The sequence below is a fragment of the Dermacentor variabilis genome, chromosome 1, assembly GCF_050947875.1.
Source record: "Dermacentor variabilis isolate Ectoservices chromosome 1, ASM5094787v1, whole genome shotgun sequence".
Lineage (NCBI taxonomy): Eukaryota > Metazoa > Arthropoda > Arachnida > Ixodida > Ixodidae > Dermacentor > Dermacentor variabilis.
The window spans coordinates 288,338,466-288,357,567 of NC_134568.1; the positions used below are offsets into that span (position 1 = coordinate 288,338,466).

Sequence of the window (19,102 nt, forward strand, 5' to 3'; positions counted from 1 at the left end):
CTTCCGTTGCAAGCCGGTGCAAGCACGTGGGTATTTGCTGCCCCCGACTCTGTGACCGCGTCCCTTGCGCTCTTTATAGCGGGGTTTGTTTTCAGAGCCACGAACTATATATGTATGGGCATGCATATGAAGGCGGCATGAGCTTCACATGCGCCTTTTTAGTGTTTTCTTTTTCGTCTCTCTTGCCCACCTCTCTTGCCGTCTGGTATAGTTTATTATAATTGTTCACGACTTTTCACAACGTCCACTTTTTTGAAAGCAAGCTTGGCACTTCACTAGCATGCAACAAAGATCGTGAAAAGGAGAGGCAATATCGCCTGGTGGCGCGTGATGCCTCGTGCATCTAGCAGCAGAGGGGTCGTATGTTTAATTCAACGTGCGTAGCGCTGCAAATACTTTTGTAAGACACTCTGTGAAAGCGATGATGTCGTTCAAATGTGAGTGAGTTTATGCGGAACGAACGTGACTCCAGACACCCTTGAATAAGTCATACCTAGTGGCGCAATAATCACGGAATAAAGAAGCGCACAAAACTATACGGCTGCGTTGTACACATAGATATCGAGATTTCTCGTACATATATGTAGCATAGATAAACAAAACGAACAAAATCAGGCGCTGATGGTTTCCCGCGAGCGCCTGAGGCTTGGCAGAGAGCGTCGACGTGTTAAACTGCGAAATCACACACGAGAACCGCTTCATTAATATAAGCGCTCCAATGGTTACGTTAACCACTACAACTGAGCATGAAATCGATTACTCTGGTGAGGAGGAGATCTGCTTCGAGGGTACGTGCTTCAGTCGCGGAAGCCTCCATTGTAGCCAAGCATGCCCCCTGCTCTCAAGGAAAGAAAAAAAAAAAAGAATGAACGAAACCGCCTCTATTGTATCCTGAATAAGGTCTAGAAGCATGTGCTTGCTTAAGCATCACTATAGCTATACCAGCATTCGTACCTTATCCTACAGTCCTATTTGCGGTTGACTAGGAGAAGGGGCAATAACAGTCTTCGAGACTGTTATTGACAATAATAACTCTTGGAGAGGTGACAATAACAGTCGGTGCGCAGGCACTGAACTGCTTGAGTGCGTCAACCTTTGTTATTTTGTAGGTGTAGCCGCGACACGCCGGAGCTGCAGAATAACCGACTTGGTGAGGCTTTTAGCATGCACAATTCAGTTTCGGAGGGGACGCGGTATAATGCCCTCCATATCGGGCTCTCTTCTGGAACGAATTTTCCGAAACCTTTGTCGTCGTATTTCTGGCTACTATAGTGAGCAATTTATTAGATCACATTTCGTCCTTATTTCAGCGTTAATCTTTGGTCATGTCACACCGGAGAAAAAAGAGCAAAGCCGCCCCGCAATTTCTTTCTTTTTTTTTTTTTTTGCGTGGGGTCTCGGGGTACCGGCTCTCCTTGTTCAGTTACTATTAGATACAATTGGAAGAAGATGACGGCACTTATAGAAAAAAAATAATGAATCGTTCCAGAAACATCAACCGACACTTACAAATGCCCAAGTCTTAGCTTCTCTGGCAACCTATACCACCTTGCCTTTGTCACGCGTCTGTACCGTCAGGGGACATTCTGGCCATTGAAGCGATAAATGATCGCTTAAAGGCGGCCGAACTCGAGCGGTTTTGAGTTTTAGACGTGCAAGGTAAAGAATCGACTGCACACTTGGCGAGCACGCGAATGCCTAGCGGCGAAGGCGCGAGGGTCTTGCGGTGCCGCGCGGTGACCATTGGAACAACGACGTGATACGGCGTCGCTGCTTGGGAAACGAGACGCGGTGCGCTTGAGCGTGCTCCCACGTTGCGCTGTGGGCAGCTAATTAAATACCTGGAGCGGAACTCCTCGCAGCAGCTAGAGAATACGCGGTTGTATGTATATAGGGACGACGCCGCGTTCCGTTTTTGCTTTGTGTTATTATATCTGTTCTTGTTTCTCGCGACAGAAGTCTCCGGGGTGTGAAACGATCATATTAACACATTCTGAGAAGTAGCTGCCATTAAATGTAAATTGAGCTCCGAAGTCTCTCGCAATTATGTCATCTGGAGACGTCCTGCGAGTGGCTAATTGTGGGCGTTGGCAAGCGTCCGACAAGATGCGCGCCGAACTGGCGTGGGCTCAGCTCGGCGGCGCGACGTGGCAGCTCCCGTGGCCCCTCTTTCTCCCACCCTACTCTTATTTATCCTATAATCACCCGCTCCCAACAGCTCTCTGTGTTGCTTCCCGGTGGACGCAGAGAAATAGCGAGAGAAGACCGGATCACGTCTCTCCTCCTGTCTGCGGTGAAGTACGTCAGCACTTTTTTAGCCCACAACATGGCGCGGAGCAAGCGACGGTCATTGCAGGCGTAAGCGCGCATGGTGGAAAATGTCGAATCCAGTTCTATGGGTCTTATTAATTTTTGTACAACACTTACATGCTCGCGACCCCGAACAATGCACAATAGAGTCACCTTAAGTCATTTTTATTACAGACACACGCATGCAAACACGCACGTGCACACACAGCATTTGACCTCCTGGTTGACTACCTGTAGAACCTGAGCCTGTCCTCCGATGCTTTGAATATGATTCTTCTCTACTATAGGGGCTTTTACTGCGAACAACAGTTATGAGCTTGCAAGTTGGCCGATCGTGTTCGTCAATCTTTATTTCAGACGCAGCGTAACGTAAAGTGGTTGTCCGAGCATGTGTACCTGGGATCCAACCAACGGTCATTGGCTCGATCTCGGGCATACGCGCTTTTCTTTCCTTTGTAACCATATAATATGCGCCGAGGTGGGTTGCCCAAGTGTCATAGTCGGTTGATACCGGTGAGCTATCGTGGCGCAGTCTGGACGGACACAAAGGAACGAAGACAGGACAGTCCGGGGGCTACGGGTGGCTATTGCAATGCCGTAATATGAATATAATGGATATTTGGGAGTGTGTATTACGTACCTTGCAGCGGCAGACAACGCAGGGGTCCCGTTCGTCCGAGGGTACGGTGTCTCCTTCGGCGTACTGCCTGCCGTTCACCACGCAACCTGCACGGAGGAGATCGCAGTTATGTATCATGCACGACACAAAACAGGTTTCTCTAGATTTCGTGCTTGCATTCGATAGCAAGTAACGGTTTCGGAACGTCGAATACATGACTTCTAAGTTGAACTATAATACAAACACTCATAAATGAAAAACTCCAGCGCTTTTGGCATCGATATTCTGCTGAATTGCTTATTTTTTTTTTGTATGTGTGCGTTTTTGCGCGGCTTATCTGCGCCCACTGAAGATGTGAGATAGGATAGGATAGATAACGTTTTTATTAAAAGAATAATCAGAATAATCGGCAATGGTCGGAGCCCATAGTCCAGGGCTCCGCTGGCTCTTGCCATCTTCTCAGCTCTCTGGATTAGCTTGAGCTGGTTGTCGAGGGCCGATAACATACCATAGAATAACACAAGGAAAAACCCAACCCGAGCCAACCTATGGTAACATTCACTTTGTATGTCGACTTGTGTTACCGGTTCGTGTACCTACCTTGTTATACCATCACATATTACCTTCACAGTGTATACTGATCATACTGCATTGTCCTTAAATGATGCGCACTTATGGCTGGTGAAAGGTCAAGGCAGTATTCGCGAATGATGAAAGAAAAGCCTAAATACTGAACGCGGTAGCGTATGTATAATCTGCTTGCGAGGCCATTAAATATTACACGCCGAATCTCCTGTGAGGGTTATCGAAATGATGCGTCAGCATTTGCTACCAATCGTCTGCTGTTTCGTCGTTGTATGCTGCTGTGTGTGGTATAATTGCGACAAACACTGCGAAAGAATCGTGAAACGAAGAAGCGCGGTTGCAACACGGAAATATTAACTGAGATCAGCATGAGATGAGGAAGAAGAGGCGAGTAGTAGCATGGTTCACTCATGCTATAGATAACTCCTAGAGGATGTGGACGTGGGATGAAATGACGAGAGAGATATTGTAAAGGAGGCAAACATATACAACGTTTATTACGTACACTGCCTCTTGTTTGGTTCTTCTTGTTGCGCTTGTTTTTCTTCAAATTGAATGATGGTGCGTTTGGATGATGCCGCTGCTTCGTAGAAGATGAGCACTGGCCGATGCGGGCTGTAGTACGTGACGTAATTGAACAGTGTCACGTGTGGTAGGCCTCGCACATACATGTGGTCGATGATGCTGCCCCCTCTCGACGTAAACCTTTATCAACCGTGATAAACCGTACTCCGGCGGCGGCGGCGTATGGCGCGGCCGCGCGGGCCCTATCTTGAAAGCGATCTGCGATGGTGACAAGTCCGCCGAGTGCTGATGGCTTCGTGTGCGCTGTGTTCTCGCCGCTTGGTTCGCGTTGAAGCGGGAGGCAGCACGAAGGTCAATTAGCTCGCTGCTGCGGGTTCTATATTGAAAGCGATCGTCTTTACGTGAAGGTCGGACGGAGGGACGGACGGACGGGTTTCGTCGTTCGGTAGGCATAGAAATGATTACGCATTAAAAAAAAGAATTCTGAGGTTTTACGCGCCAAAACCAAGGTATGATTATGAGGCATGTGGTAGTGGGGGACTCCAAATGAATTTTGACCACCTGGAATTCTTTAACATGCACCCAATGAACGGTACACGGGCATTTTTGCATTTCGCCCCCATCAAAATGCGGTCGTCGCGGGTGGGATTCGATCCCGTGCCCTCGGGCTGAGCAGCGCAACACCAAAGCCACTGTGCCATCAGGGCGGGTGACACCACTTTGTCCTTCGGTGCTTACGGAAGGCCTTCTGGGAAAATAATAGAAGCAGCGAAAATGGCATTTGGCTGCGAGTTTGCAGACTGATAGAAACTGTTGTTATACATAGCTTCGGTATGTCCACTGAGTCGACATGACTTAAATACTGACCGGCTTCAAATCCGGAAATGATACATCTGCCTTTGAGGGACTAATTAAAAAACTAAGTTAGTGAATTCCAGCGAACTAGAAAGTAAATCAGCGATTATGACACGGTTTATGATGTCTGCCGGTATGAATAATGTGTTAATGAAACAATCTTTATCAGTACTGCACCGTGCTTAAGAACTATACTTGGCTTCGATGAAATACCGCGGAATGCTTACCGCAGTGACAGTGATCATTCGTGCTTACTTTTGATGCTACAATGAAAGAAAAAAGATTTTGCTGAGCAACCAGACCTAACTCTACTGGCAATTCTTTAATTTACGTATCACCTTCAATGCAGATGAGAGCAAACTATAGTACATAAGGCAGATAGGTCGACTGCTTACCAAATGTCAGCCTTTCGAATCTGCGGGGCGCACTCCGTCTCTAACTATAGTTTATCTCTGCCGTTGCGCCGTGCTACACAAATGCTGTGTAACGCAATTAACGCAGCGTAACGTATCCGAGCGTGGCGCGGTGGCATAGCGTGCATCGAAGCGTAGTGGACAGCAGTGCTGAGCAGGCACAGCGGGTTCACACGATTGAAAGGCAAGTGGAAGATTGTCCTCCCGTTTCATGAGGCACCGAAGCGAGCACCGGCCGATTGTATTGTGCACTCACCTCTCGGGAGGGCCCGAGGCGAGCTGCAGCGGCGGCGCGCGCATTCCTCGGCGGGGTTGTACGCGTGATGCCGCATCGAGTCGCGCGACAGAAGGACGCGTGCACGCCCAGGGGCGCGCAGGATTTCCTGCCCGGCCCTAATGAAGTGCGCTAGCTCTGTCGCTGAGCGTTGCACAACCAATAATCGCCCCGCGGCGGGCAGCCCGCGTGTCTGCTGCTGCGTGTGTGCTGCGCGCATGGGTCGGCGCTCCGCCGTCCGGGGGCGACCGTTTAATTGGAAACTGGCGCCAGTTGAGGATGTTTACAAGCGGCTCCCGCAGCAGCTGGTCTCGTGCCCACTGACGGCGGCGGCGGTGACCACGATGACGACGACGCGCTGCAGCACCCGACGCTGTCGCCCCGTCCCAGGTACCGTTGGGCCCCGGCAGAGAAGGCGCGAGCGTCACGTGGCAAGGATGGGCCACCGCGCGCATATTACCCGACGCGCGTCGTTCTGCGCAAGCGCGCAGCGGCGTGCCGAGTTGCGTTTGGCAACGCGATCCGCTTGCGTCTGTGGGCTCTCGCTTCTGCGAAATTCTCGAGGCAAGTTTTTTACGCGCAAGCGTAACTGGCCAGCTCGTAAAATCGGCGGTGTCTGTCTGAAGCCGCGAAGCAAGCGAATGAGGAAGGCGCCTGGAGGTGATGAGAATCGCGGCCCGGGGAAGTACGAAGAAGCGCGTTGAGGTAACGTTGAGCGAAGTGGGGATGAAGAAACGAGTCGAAGTGTTGCGGAGGAGGAAGGCAGGCGGGAGGCGCGCTGGGTTGACCTCCTCTGGCAGTTGCTACAGGTTTTCTTTACGATGCATACATACCAAGTGTATTTTACTTTGCCACGGGTGTAAATTTTGGCAGCAACACGATTACGCCAGTGCCGAAAATTTACACCAGCAGTGAAGTAGAATACATTTAGTAAAGGCAATAGAGAGTTTTAGAATAGGGGCCCCAAACGTTTTGGGGCCCCAAAGAAATAGCGTCGAAGCCACTGCGCATGCGCAAGACGCAAACTGCCTTTGGGTTTTGCGCTGGGAACGCTATTTCACCGATTTAGCGGGAGCCCAAATAGCGGCCCCAAAAGTTTTGCGTCGGCAAACATGGCGGCACCCATCGAAGCGACGGCTCTAACCTAGCACCAAACTGGGTTCGATTCGCGGTAACGCGTGAAGTTCGCAAGCTAGGAGAAGTGACTGCGGTTATCGCTTTCTTTCAACTAGCGTGTGTTATGAAGATTGACTCATTAGACGCCGCTGATTTTGAATTCGATTGTGGATTTTATGGCTCGTAGGCCTAACACGGCTAAGCTTGGCTGGTGAAGGCTAGTAAAGTTGGTTTGCTCAAAACTAAGCGCAACTAATTGTTTGCTGCTTACAGAGAATAACATCTAAATTGTACTTAAACGCGAATACACGAAAGCCAAAATTATTGTTCCTATCATAAAATGGTATATTTTATTTAATTATTTCTAATAGCTTTTCTTTGACGCCGTAGTGGCGCTGTCAGCGCAAGACGCTGTCCGCAAACGTAAAAACCTATTCTAAAACTCTTCACTGCTACGTGCCCCAACGCTAACACCCGCAAAGCTCTTTGGGGCCCCAAACTATTGGGGCCCCTATTTCTAAAACTCCCTAATATTAGCTGTTTTTGTCTGTTTGAGCTCTGCGCCACCAGGTGGCTGCACCATGCAGGCGGCTCCCGTTTATGCGTCCGCCCCGACGCCCCGTCCGCCTGCGTTTACCTGTATACCGGACAAGCTGAACCTTTCTATTGTCTTCGCGTGCCGTACGTTGTGCGTGCGAGTGAAAGCGTGGGACGGTGATCCGACGATGTCGGCTCAATTTCGCGCGAGCAAGGGGAGGAAGCGCGCCGTATTCCGTCGCGCGCATGGCACCGGGGGACGGGAAGGGGGCCGTTGTATTTCGGACACGCGCGGTCGCACCGGCTTTCAATTGAAAGCGACATGCTTTGGGGGCACAGTCTAGGTGGGCCAACAGCTCATAGCTTTGCGTGCGCTGTGTTCTTGCAGCTCAGTTTGCGCTGAAGCGATAGACAGCGCGAAGGTCACTTCGCTCGTTGCTGCTGCCGCAATTCCTCACGCTAGCGTTTTGACAGCGAGTGTCCGCGGTCATCGAGTGTGATGTGTTCATGTTTGCCTGTGCGCGGTGACGCCATGCTATGTAACTTAGATAGTAAGCGAATGCCTACAACCGGGCGTTCTACTCCGGCGGCTACTGCGTATGGCACGGCTGCACGAGCCCTGTCTTGAATATTTATTATCTGCGATGTGCACAGTGTAGGCGTCTATAGGAGCACCGAAGGCCGATAGCGTCGTGTGTACTATGGCAACCATACGCTTTGCGTCACCCCTGTTCACGAGGTGAAACATCACTAACTTTCTTTTTATTTATTTTTCTTGTCGGTATTAGAATGGCTCAGGCTACGGGTCATGCGAACGTGTATCACTTCTGCGACTCGAAGAATGATGTTAAGAAAATCGTATTTTCTAACACCCGTAAGGGATAGTGGAAATTAAAAATTATCAAGGAACAAGAAGTTGAAGGTCGCCTTTGACTTTGTGCAAACGAAGAAGTGAATGAACCAACAAAGATATAAATGAATGAATGAGCCAGCAATGTGCCTCTGCACATGCTACAAGCGCGCCACCGACCTGCAGCTATATCGTGTCACCGAATCGCATATATGCGTTTTCGCATCGCGTGTTGTGGCCGTTGCGCAGTTCAACCGCGTTATTCGTAGCACGCGGTGCATCGTGGTCACAGCCACTCCTCCTGACACGTTGGCACGGTCCATTCAGAGTATATCAAGCTGTTTCCACGCCTATGTGTTACGCTGACACTAATGAGTCCTTTACGGCACCTTGGCGCACGATCACATTTCACGGAAAGGACCGTAACGCCCACTACATGCACTTGATATTGATGCGAGTAGGAATTGATTGGAGGGTGTTTATGCAAACGTAATATGCCAGAAGATAAAACACCGCTTGATAGAGCGCTCTTTCTCGCGTACGTAAGCATTATAGTGAATGATAAATTAATGACTCAACTCGTCCGGCAACTCCTAGCTATTTGTGTCACCCTTAAAAGACGCGTAGATTGCATAGTGTCCTCCCACGGGGAGTTCCCGATATATTTGTTATCAATAGGTACACCACCTCGACGTGCGCGCAATAAAAAGGAAATACACATTTTCTGAATTGGCATACCAAGCACTGCAGAAATATGTTTTGTGATCATTTGCTAGCAAAAAAAAGGCCAACAACTTATAGCGGTCGTAATGCAGTGATTTGGGCTTGTATGAAACCGTGAGGCTTGTAGCGTGTGAAAAGACACGGACAAAAGGAAGACTTGTGTGTCACGTCTTCAAAGGAGGGCAACTTTCTTTTATCGACTTTTGCGTGCCATGTATAATCTTTCCTGCCACTATAAGACTCTATCCGGGGAAGCAGATACATTTAATCCATCAACGAAACGCGCAATTTCCGAATCTGGAAGAACTAGGTTGCGCTCACCGTTAAAGCTGTCGTCTGCGAAGCAACGGCAGTGCGTTAACTGGTTCGGTTAATTTCATGTCTGACTTGAGCAGTCGACTAAGTATGGACACTGCTGCACGTCCGATAATATTTCCGTCGCTCGATCTTACTCGATCGAGCAGCGAGAAGCGTTCGATCTCAGCTGGTCTACGCATAGAGATAAGCGCTGCGCGTACACGTTTTCGTGGTTCTTATTCGGTTACTTGTTTAAAAGAAAATGAATTTCATAATTTACGTAAGTTATGTAGAGGCGGCGTAGCCTATACATGGGGATAAGGTCTCATCAATTTCATGCATATTCAATATGTCGGAGATTTCGCGGAAGAGTAACTAGAATGAGCGGTTGTGAAGGTAGTAGCATTCGTTTTTCTTTTTTTAATCTTCGGATCTCAAGTTTAGGCTCCTTACAGGCCAAACACCTTCAATGATGGAAGACAACAACAACAACAACATCGCAGGCATTTGCAAATTTATGCAGTTCATAGAGTAAAAAAATGTCATGCAGATCCCTCGTAGGCTCGGAATCGAAGTTATGCGAAACATCTTGCAGGTAGCTGGTTACGGCATCGACACTGTGGCGGCGCGCCTCGACTGGCTCATTGACACTCTCGATGACTTTGAGCAGGCGATCATTGTGGAGCTCGGACATGCTGAAGGCCAGAAAGAATGTGGCTTCCCTATCTGCTCGGTCATTGCGAACACGTTCCCCTTCGACTGCGCCCGTTAGTACCCCCCCCCATCCTCTAGCAGCTCAACCAAACGTCCGAGGAACGCCATGTCCGAGTTGACGCACTTCTCGACGAAGCTGCCGCCTTCCAAGAGCTTCTTTGTGAGCGTCAGGAGCCGGTTCGCGTGTACAGGGTGGGAAACTTGCTTTTGGCTCGCTGTTCGTACGGAGGTAACCACCACCTGGTGGTTGCTATATCAGACATATATGTTCCTGTATGCCTGCCCTTATCGATGCCGGCCTCCGTCAGCGCATTCTGACAGCCTGGTCGTACGGCAACCTCGCAGCTTCGATACAGGCTGCGTTGCTGGTTATTATTTATAGTGATCGTTAAGTTAGGGGCAAGTGCAAAAAAAAAAATATTCCGCATCCAAATCTATGCAGATCACAATCGATCACGCTTAGGATGCTTCAGACGAGGTCATATCCCTCGCGAAGTTTCTTAAGCAGGATTTATCCAGAAATTGACCGACAGTGCCCGGATTGTGGGGAGGTTAGCACTCTACCTCATATGCTCTGGCAGTGTCCTGCGTTACGTGATACGTCCCTCACCAGCGAACGGGACTGGGACGAGGCCATATCTAGCGCGCAACTTAAGCTCCAGTCCATGGCCGTCCAGAGGGCCCGTGAAAGAGCGGAGAGGCTTGGCCTCCCCATTCCGACATGGGAGCAGCCAGCGGCGAGCCGGGGGCCCCAACGGGTCTCCACCGGCTAGTCCCTCAGGACCTGAATAAAAGTTCATTGTCTGTCTGTCTGTCGTGTCATGACATCTGCTCTCTTCCTTTGAACGGCGCGTCTCATAGCTGGCGAGATGGAGCGATCAACGGAGCGACACAACGTCACCAGTGTCGAAAACCTCAGCGCGCGGGCCACCTGTGTACCTGAGTTTCGTAGCCAATCTGGATCTATACTGTCGAGGTAGTAGTGTCACGGCAAACCGGGACGTAGTGACCGGACAAACCCGTGAACGAGCTTGTCGGACCAAATAAGAGAGAGAGAGAGAGAGAGAAGCACTGCTTCTTGCCGATGCGGCGGCCGGACACACCGCGCGCGTGCGCGGAAGGTGGAAAATGTGCGGTTCCGGGAGGAAGCGGGAGCGCCCGTCCGCGTCGGGAGGCGTTCCCGTCCCAATGCTGACAATCGAGGAGCGCGCCATGCTGCCCCGGCGGTCCTAGTCATATCGCATCGTGCCGGGTCCGCGCTATCGCGGAAACCGGTCAGCGTCCCGGCCGTTGGTCAGGCGGCGGCCCGAGAATCCGGGAGCGCCGCAGGGACAGCGTCCTCTCAGGTGGCGCAGTGCCGGCTTCCATCGGGTCAAGGATTGCCGCCGCGCGCGCCTGCTTATGAATTATTCGCCCGCTCACGCGTGCGGGGATCGGCTCGCAACGGCGCAGGCCTGCGCTAGAGGCGTCAACAACGGAGAGGCGCGCCGGTGAAAGAGCGCGTCTCCGTTGTTGGCGCCTGCGCTGTGCCGCTGAAAACTTGCGCCCTGTCGGAATTTGCGCGAAACAGCGCCGCGTAATGAATCAGAGCGATCTAGGCGCTTAGTTCTTGATGGCGCAGCGTTCTGGTCAAAGTATATTTGTTGAGCCATACTGCCTTTGGCATCGCGTGCCGTTTCCACCTTGCTATTATACGTACTAAGCGACACAAATCACAAAATAGGCTACTGTTCTCGCTTTCGATATAAAGGTGAAGTACAAGTGATGCCGCGAAAAAACAATGACGTAAGAATGATAACATTTGAACATACGAGAGCCTGCCGTCTTATATAGGAACGAGAGACCGTGTGCACGTTTATCATAGATATACTTTATAGTGCGGTATTGCGTTGGGCATAGGCAGTGGGAACATCAGCTTCTAGTAAGAACGCAACACTACCTCTGCACTGATTTCCAATGCACAACAGACTTCGTTGCTCGTGTCCGGCGGTCACTTCCACCACGATTTGAAGTCCTCTCACATGACTTATTTGGTTAGAAAGAGCACACGTGCAAGCAAAACAGAATAATCCTCGGGGAATTTATAGCAGGGACTGGATTAGAGAAACTATCTCGCGTAAATAGAACGTTTTAAAAATAGCGGACACAAGCTGCTTAGCGTCCCCAGTTCCACTACACAAGACGCAGAACTCGGGGGTTCCTTTGCGCGCTGGGCTGATGGCGTCCGCTAACTTCAGGTCATCTATTTCCACAGTTCCGGATATATATATATATATATATATATATATATATATATATATATATATATATATATATATATATATATATATATATATATATATATATATATAAATAGAGGACGCAGCCGGCTTGCTTTCCGTTTTCTTGGGTGTCAACTCTGAGTCTCACTAACACACCTAAGCAGAGTGGATTCTTGCGTGCGGGGGGGGGGGGGGATCTGCCTGAAGAAAGGACTAAATATCAGACGAGCGATTTGACGTAAATTACGAATAATAAATTAACAAGAAATCATTGGTCTTATCGAGATCGGTTGTCGATGCGGTCTAAATCGGGAACATTTATGTTGTCGTACCCTAACGTTGAGTGCCTTGAGGAGAAGCCTCTGAAAGACAAATTATTAAGGTAAGCTCTGCCTCCATTGGCCATCATTATCTTTTTCCACAATTCCCTTCTGCGGCCGTAGCGCGCTGCAAGTGCGCAACGCTAACGCAAGAAGGCGTCGACGCCGCGCCGGCCGCGGGCTATCCCAGCAACGCAAAGCGGTCACTGCAGGTTGGGTACCTTGGAGCCCCTGTTCTAAGCCTGCCCACAATGACTCCAGCGGCGCGCAGCCTACATTGTTGGCGCGATCGGCCAAGAATTGTACTTGAACAAACTAAGCTGCAGTCCTCTGCTCATGCCGCGAAGGCCTATATACTCCAATTACCACGCTTTTGTTCTCGGCGGTTGCGTCCAGGTGGTTCAAAACCTACGTCGTCTCCTCGACTGGTGCCCGAGGACGTGACAGCGGTGACAACCGATGGCCCCGCAGGCAGTCTCTAATTGTCCCGCAAGCCTTCCAGGCGGGCAGCAATCACTGTGGCCGCCGCGAAGGCGTAGCGCAGTAGCGGCAGGACACCCCCGCGCAGGGCTTCTGTCCGGTCGGGACGGAAACAACCTCGAGTGTTGAAACAGGCCCCTGTCAGCGCTAGCGGGCGAGTGGGCGCGCAGGCAGCATGGCGCCGCCGAGAAGGCACGGGCCCCTCGCCCTCCAAACGCGCGTGTAGCGGCAGCATCCCGGCTCTAGACACCCGTGGCAGCAGCGACGTGTTTGATCGCGGGCCGCGACTGAGGTGTGCTTGCCGAGGCAGCCTGCCAAGGAGTGAAACAAGGCAGAGAACCGCGAGGCAAACCGGTTCCCTCGATTAAGAGAAGTTCGGAAGCTCGTATAACACACACGCGGGGGCATTTGGCAACTTTGGTTTTCTCACTGACACCTCCGGGGAGGGGGCCATCCGACACCCAACCGAACGCACTCCTTACCTCCTCTTACGCCGGTGCGTACGTGTCAGCGCCTCCTCGTGCTCAACCGCGCGTCGCTCCCACGCGCTGCGACGCCGGGCTTAACGCGGTCCGTTTTTGAGCGACCCCACCAGCTGTCGACAAAATAGCAAGACAGGTCGCGTCGACAAGGGCAGCGTGGCGAGAGATGGGCCATTGCTCGATTTCGAAAGATTCGGCCTGCTCGGGGTTTCCCTTGCCTTCTGTCTTCTGAGCAGACGATGTACACCCACACTCGAAAGAGTAAACAAAACTTCGCTCTTCAAAGATTCGCCGGTAACGTAACCGATGACAGCTGAATGTGGTGCAACTCATGAACATCGTCGAAGGTTGGTTTTCTTGCGTATCGCGGCTCACAAGGTCAACCCATGGGCAGAGTATTATTTTTTTTTTTTGGTCATAAAGAAATGCGTGTGGGCACGCGCACACACATCTGTGCTGTCATACACGTTTACAATAAGCAGCGCGACAAGCATACATATAACGAACGTGGTAAGGACGGCTCTCCTCGTTTTCTTCGTTGTCTAAGCGTATTCGGTCGGCATGCCGTTAAACGTATAATGACGGTTGGTCAACTGGCGAAAGCATGGACCTTGCTTAACTATAGTTCGTCGTACACGTATCGAGGAATTCAGTAAGTGCCGGCTTCACTTCCAGCGATACTTCTGGTTTTCATTTTTACTGCGAATGAACACTATTCTGCTGGCCTTCACAGATGACGCAACCATGCAGGATGGGTACGTCGCTACGCTCCTCCATCGGAACACCACCGCTCACATAATATCTTGTATACAAGATTTGTCCCTAAAGTAATGAGAGTGCCTGCCGCGCGGCACTGAAGTCGCCAGTAGCGCGCTCCCCGGAGGCGGTATTTGTGCTGGCGGTTTTAAGCTAAGTAACGCACCGGGCGGCAGTCACGTCCCAGCTCTGACGCGGTGAGGATATCAAGTGGCGCGAAAGCTGTTTTCGACTTTTTGTCACGGCAGAAAACGTCAATAATGGAGCGTTTGCTGGAGCGGCGGTACGCAATTAAATTTTGCTTTCACCTGGGCGATACCGCTACCGAGCCGCTTGCCTTGGTTAAGGAGACTTACATGGAAAATGTTTGTTCGAAATTGGTGCCCGAAGTGTTGAGTGATGAACAGAAACAACGACGAGTTGATGTTTCCCGTGAGATGTTAGTGCAGTTAGAAAGTGAACGGGACTTTTTAGACGGTGTAATAACAGGTGACAGATCCAATGGGTGTTCCAATGCGACCCCGAAACCAATTGCCAAAGTTAGGACTGGCACACCGCGAACTCCCCGCGCTCCAAGAAAGCGATAATGTCGAAGTCCAAGGTAAAAACAATGTTCATTGTCTTTCTTGACAAGCGTTGGATGGTCCATAAAGAATTTGTGCCTCCGGGACGAACCGTCAACGCCGTGCTCTACAAAGAAGTCTTTGAGTGCCTTCACAGAGCAGTCAAAAGGAAACGATCGGAGATTGCCGATCGCTGGATGCTCCACCACGACAATGCTCCTGCCCACACCGCCTTCGCTGTGACCGCCTACCTGGCCCGGATAGCGGTTGCATCCTTGCCGCAGCCACCGTGCAGCCTCGATGTGAGCCCCGCCGACTTTTTCCTGTTCCCAAAGCTTAAGAGAAGCCTGAAAGGTCACCGTTTCGACAATGTTCCCACCATCCAACGGGCTGTCACAGAGTCTCTGAAAGATGCTACGGTAGCTGACTTCCAAGGAGCCTTGGCAGCGTGGGAATCGCGTTGGCAGCTGCGTATCGACGCCTGAGGAGACTATATTTTGAAGAATTTTAGCAATACGTAGCGATCGGATCAATAAATTCTTTTTACCAGATCCTGTCTCATTAAGGACAAACGCACGTGGCATCGCTTATAACGCGTTATCATTCGAACACGCCGCATCCCGAGGCTTGAAATGACCTTTCGCCTTTCTTTTTCACGTGGCTCGCTGGCAGCCGTATAGTGGACGTGTCGAGAATGCGGATGTAGCCGCTCGCCTTTCACCATTGGGAATAGGTATATGTACGTCGCGATATATGTATATCGAATATGTATATCGCTAAGGGTGTGCAATATATCTAAAATGTCAGAGCGCGCGCGCCCGATCGACCAAGATTCGAGCACGGCGGCGGGCAACCTCGCTCGCGTTTGCTCGCGACCCTGCGACCCTGACAGCGAGGAAGGAAGGTCACTGGACGCTGCACGCAACGCATCCCGCGGGCCGGCTGCCAAATGCCCCACGCGCACGGGGCGAGGAGAAGAGGGGCTGCGCGCCGAGGGCCGTGAAACTTCGCACCTCAACCGAGAGCGCGCAGTGGCATGGCGTGCACGCACGAGCAAGGCCCCACGGTGACGTCCCTCCCTGCAACCAGCGCGGGTTCGTGCGTGCGCCGAGTGACAGACAGCCTGGTGCCGTGACGGGGCTCGTGCCAACGCCGGTCGAACCTTCCTACTACGTCAGTGTGGTCGCGACAGGCAACAAAGAGGCCGCCGACGATTTATTTACGATCCCTCCCCCCCCCCCCCCCCTCCAGGGTTATTAAGAATAGCCGTACAAAGGGAGCGACCCGCTGATTGCCATCCCCACACGGCGCGCCAAAACTCAAGTTCAGCCGGATAGCGTATCACAATGGGGAACTGCAGATCTTGACGTCAGCCTGCGCAAATCGGGGTGCGGAGCTTGCGTCGGCGCTCTCGCGCGCGGCCGCCCGGCGAGCGGACGCGCGCCGTTCTCCCGCGCAGGCACCGGGATAATGTGAAGATTACGCTCAAATTCTTTTGCTTATCGCGCTTCGTCAGTGGTCCGAGCAGCGTATACCGCCTGCGTCATCGCCAGGATCGACTGGCCGTGAGTGGTGCGACGATTAGAAATATACAGAACTGAGCGAAAGGAACCGTTATATTATACAAGCCCAGACCACCCATGCGACGGCGCTTGACTGGATATCCGTCCGTTAATACGCTACAGCGCTTTGTGGTTGACTGGCGCGCGAGCACCGGCTGACCGCAAGAATGCGATAGTGCGCACTATACCGAACGGGGCTGTGGCCAGTGACAGAACACTTAGCTCTTTGATCTCCATCGCATTATTACGGCTGGAGCACTATCACGCGAGAAACGTTTTGTGATGATTTGTAAATATTTGGGCACGCGCGATCGCGTTGCAGACAATACGCGCACACTTTGTGCATACTTGTCACGCTGCCTTGTGACAGTGGTTGAACGGCACGTACATAATCATTGGCGCTACTATAGTTTTCTGGGACCGAATTCACAAAGCTTTTCGTTCTTGAGAGCTGTTCGCTATTTACCGGTCGTCTTCGCTAATAACATGTTGAGCATCGTGATTGGCAGACAAGATACTCTTGCGAACCGCTTTAGCACAAGAAATTTGTGTGAATACGCGTCCCGTTCTTATATACCATATAATACCCTTACAAGCCTTGAGTGTATCGTAGGACTAAGGTCTACAGGAGAGAGGGTAAGAGAACCCCTTTATTTCTTTCTATATATGTTAACCAACTCCTCCTTTCATAAAGCTGCACAGAGATTGGGGAGTCTTAGTTATTCCAAGTTTTACAACGTATTTCGGGCAATCTCATCTTTGCCATCGAATTATGTATGCAGGACCGGTATAACCCAACCATTCTTTGTTTAGCTCGATTTCACTTCAGTCTTATAATCTGGTGAAAATGCGGTCACCCTTATCATTATGGTGATAACGTAGCTGCGAGTGCGCCGATCGGGCCGGGCCAGAGACTGCGTGCCAAAAGAAAAGGGGGGGGGGGATTAGTAGTGTCACATTATTTCAGACCAGCTGCGTTATGGCTCCAACACCGAGAAAGGCCCCCTTGAACAGAAAACTAAGTTGACGTGAGTGTGCAGATTTGTGCAGATTTATTTTAGGAAAGGGCTTCGGCTAAGAGGTCAATTAGCCTAATGATACAAGCCCCTCGACATTTAACCGGAATGATCCTTTTCAGGGCAAATTCAGGCCGCTTCTTAGCACGCAGGAAACCTCGCGAAAAACCTGCGCACCACCGTACGGCCGAAATACAGCTCTAGACGTGGGCGGGTGCTTCTGTTACGGAGATGTTATTCATCTTGAAACACTCATCTCTTGAATGCAGGCATATCGCTCGCGTTCCTCATCCAACAATCTGGACGTTCGTAGCAGACAGTTGCTGCTCTGTTGGTTCCTCAATGTATATGCTTTAGCCGCACGTCGACATAACTAAATAGAGAGACGATTGCGGATGATGTACATTGCGTGAGATCAGAAAAAAAGAAAACAATTATAGGTGAGGTCTACAGTAACCTTCAGTCAGGCAACGTGCGTATGACGACGAGTCCCGTGGGTCCGAGCAAGCGGCACAAGCGTGGCCTGACTACGGGATCTCTCGCCCCACGTGGTGGCCGCTCACCACGGTTGCCTTTGCCGATGGAAACGCGCCTGCAACCGAGCGAAGCCCCACGATCAGGGAAGACAGCGTGCGGGACCCGAGCGGGGATCGGGCCCGCGAACCGTCGAGGGGAAGGCGGCCGCGGAACGTTTGTTCGCGACCCGCCACGAGACCCCGACTTGGCTCCTGGCGGGGCTCTAAATCACGGCCTCTCGGCGACGAACACGTGCACTGTTCCATACAGGCAACGGGCGCGCGAGACAATGCCCCTGCCGCAGCCAGCTCGCCGGTCAAAGTAGGCAAACATGCCCACGCTGCGCCGGCCCCCGGGACCGCCGCCGCGTACGGAAATTGGAACTCCCCGCGAGGCGCTCGCGCGGCCAGCGCGTCCAGTGACGCGCGCGCGCCGAGAGGCAAGTGACCTCCCTGCTGACTTCGTTTGGCGCCGCTGCCGTCGACCCCCTCTTTCTCCTCCGCGGTGCCTTCCAGGGCCCCTCTGCACTCGCGACCTGCTGCTCCGTCGCAGCGAAGAAAGCCGGTGCACTACTTCGGCTCCCCGATCGCAGGATATTTACTCACTAACCGTCGCGGCTCCCGGCGCTCAGCTATGGGCATCGGCGTAAACCCCAGAATCGCACGTGTACTGTCGGCTGCGCAGCGATGGAGAGAAAGCGCAAATTCTCCGCTTATCTGCAGACATGCCTTTAAAAAAAAAATTAAAAGACGGGAAAGAAAAGCTTCTCGCATTAATTGAAAGCGCCCGTCCTCTCACACTCGCAAATTCTTTGCAGCAAGCGCAGTAATCTCAGGTCTGAAACAGGAATGCCTTCCCCTGCAGAACAGCTTCCAGAATCCTCACAACATCGCCGGAGTTAAACTGTTGCACAAAAATCTTCACGCAGAAGCCCTGAGCGTTGTGTCGGATGCGGGAGCTCAGCGAATGCACTCAAAAGACCGACTAGTTGAATAGCAGCGGATTGGGCGAGTTGGTGTTCCGTGGTAACAATAAAATTCAAACAGCGCTAGCGCTGTTTGAATTTTATTGTTACCGACTAGTTGTTCTCACCTTGTCGGTGCCGACTTAAAATGCTGGCGTAGCTCTAGATCGTTTATTCTCGTCAACATAGAAGTCGACAGCGTGAGTAGGATAGAGGAAAACGAGCGGAATACATAATATGACCCAGCGAACTATACCCCTGTTACGCTGGTCGCCATAAAGAAAGCGATACTTTCCCTTGCCGGGTTTCCTGTACAGCTCCTCTACAGAGGGACTTACCGCACTCTATACAAACTAATCATGGT

At 51.4% G+C, this 19,102-nt stretch overlaps 1 protein-coding gene across 2 annotated transcripts in view; it reads right to left on the bottom strand.

Moving 5' to 3' along the window:
- cv-2 (crosveinless 2-secreting protein) overlaps positions 1–19,102 on the bottom strand; it is a 240,559-nt gene that overhangs the window by 64,588 nt on the left and 156,869 nt on the right. For both annotated transcript variants that reach the window (XM_075677740.1, XM_075677730.1), the window contains one exon: positions 2,951–3,036. In XM_075677740.1, coding sequence (XP_075533855.1) covers positions 2,951–3,036 — 86 coding nt within the window. The remainder of the gene's footprint in view (positions 1–2,950; positions 3,037–19,102) is intronic.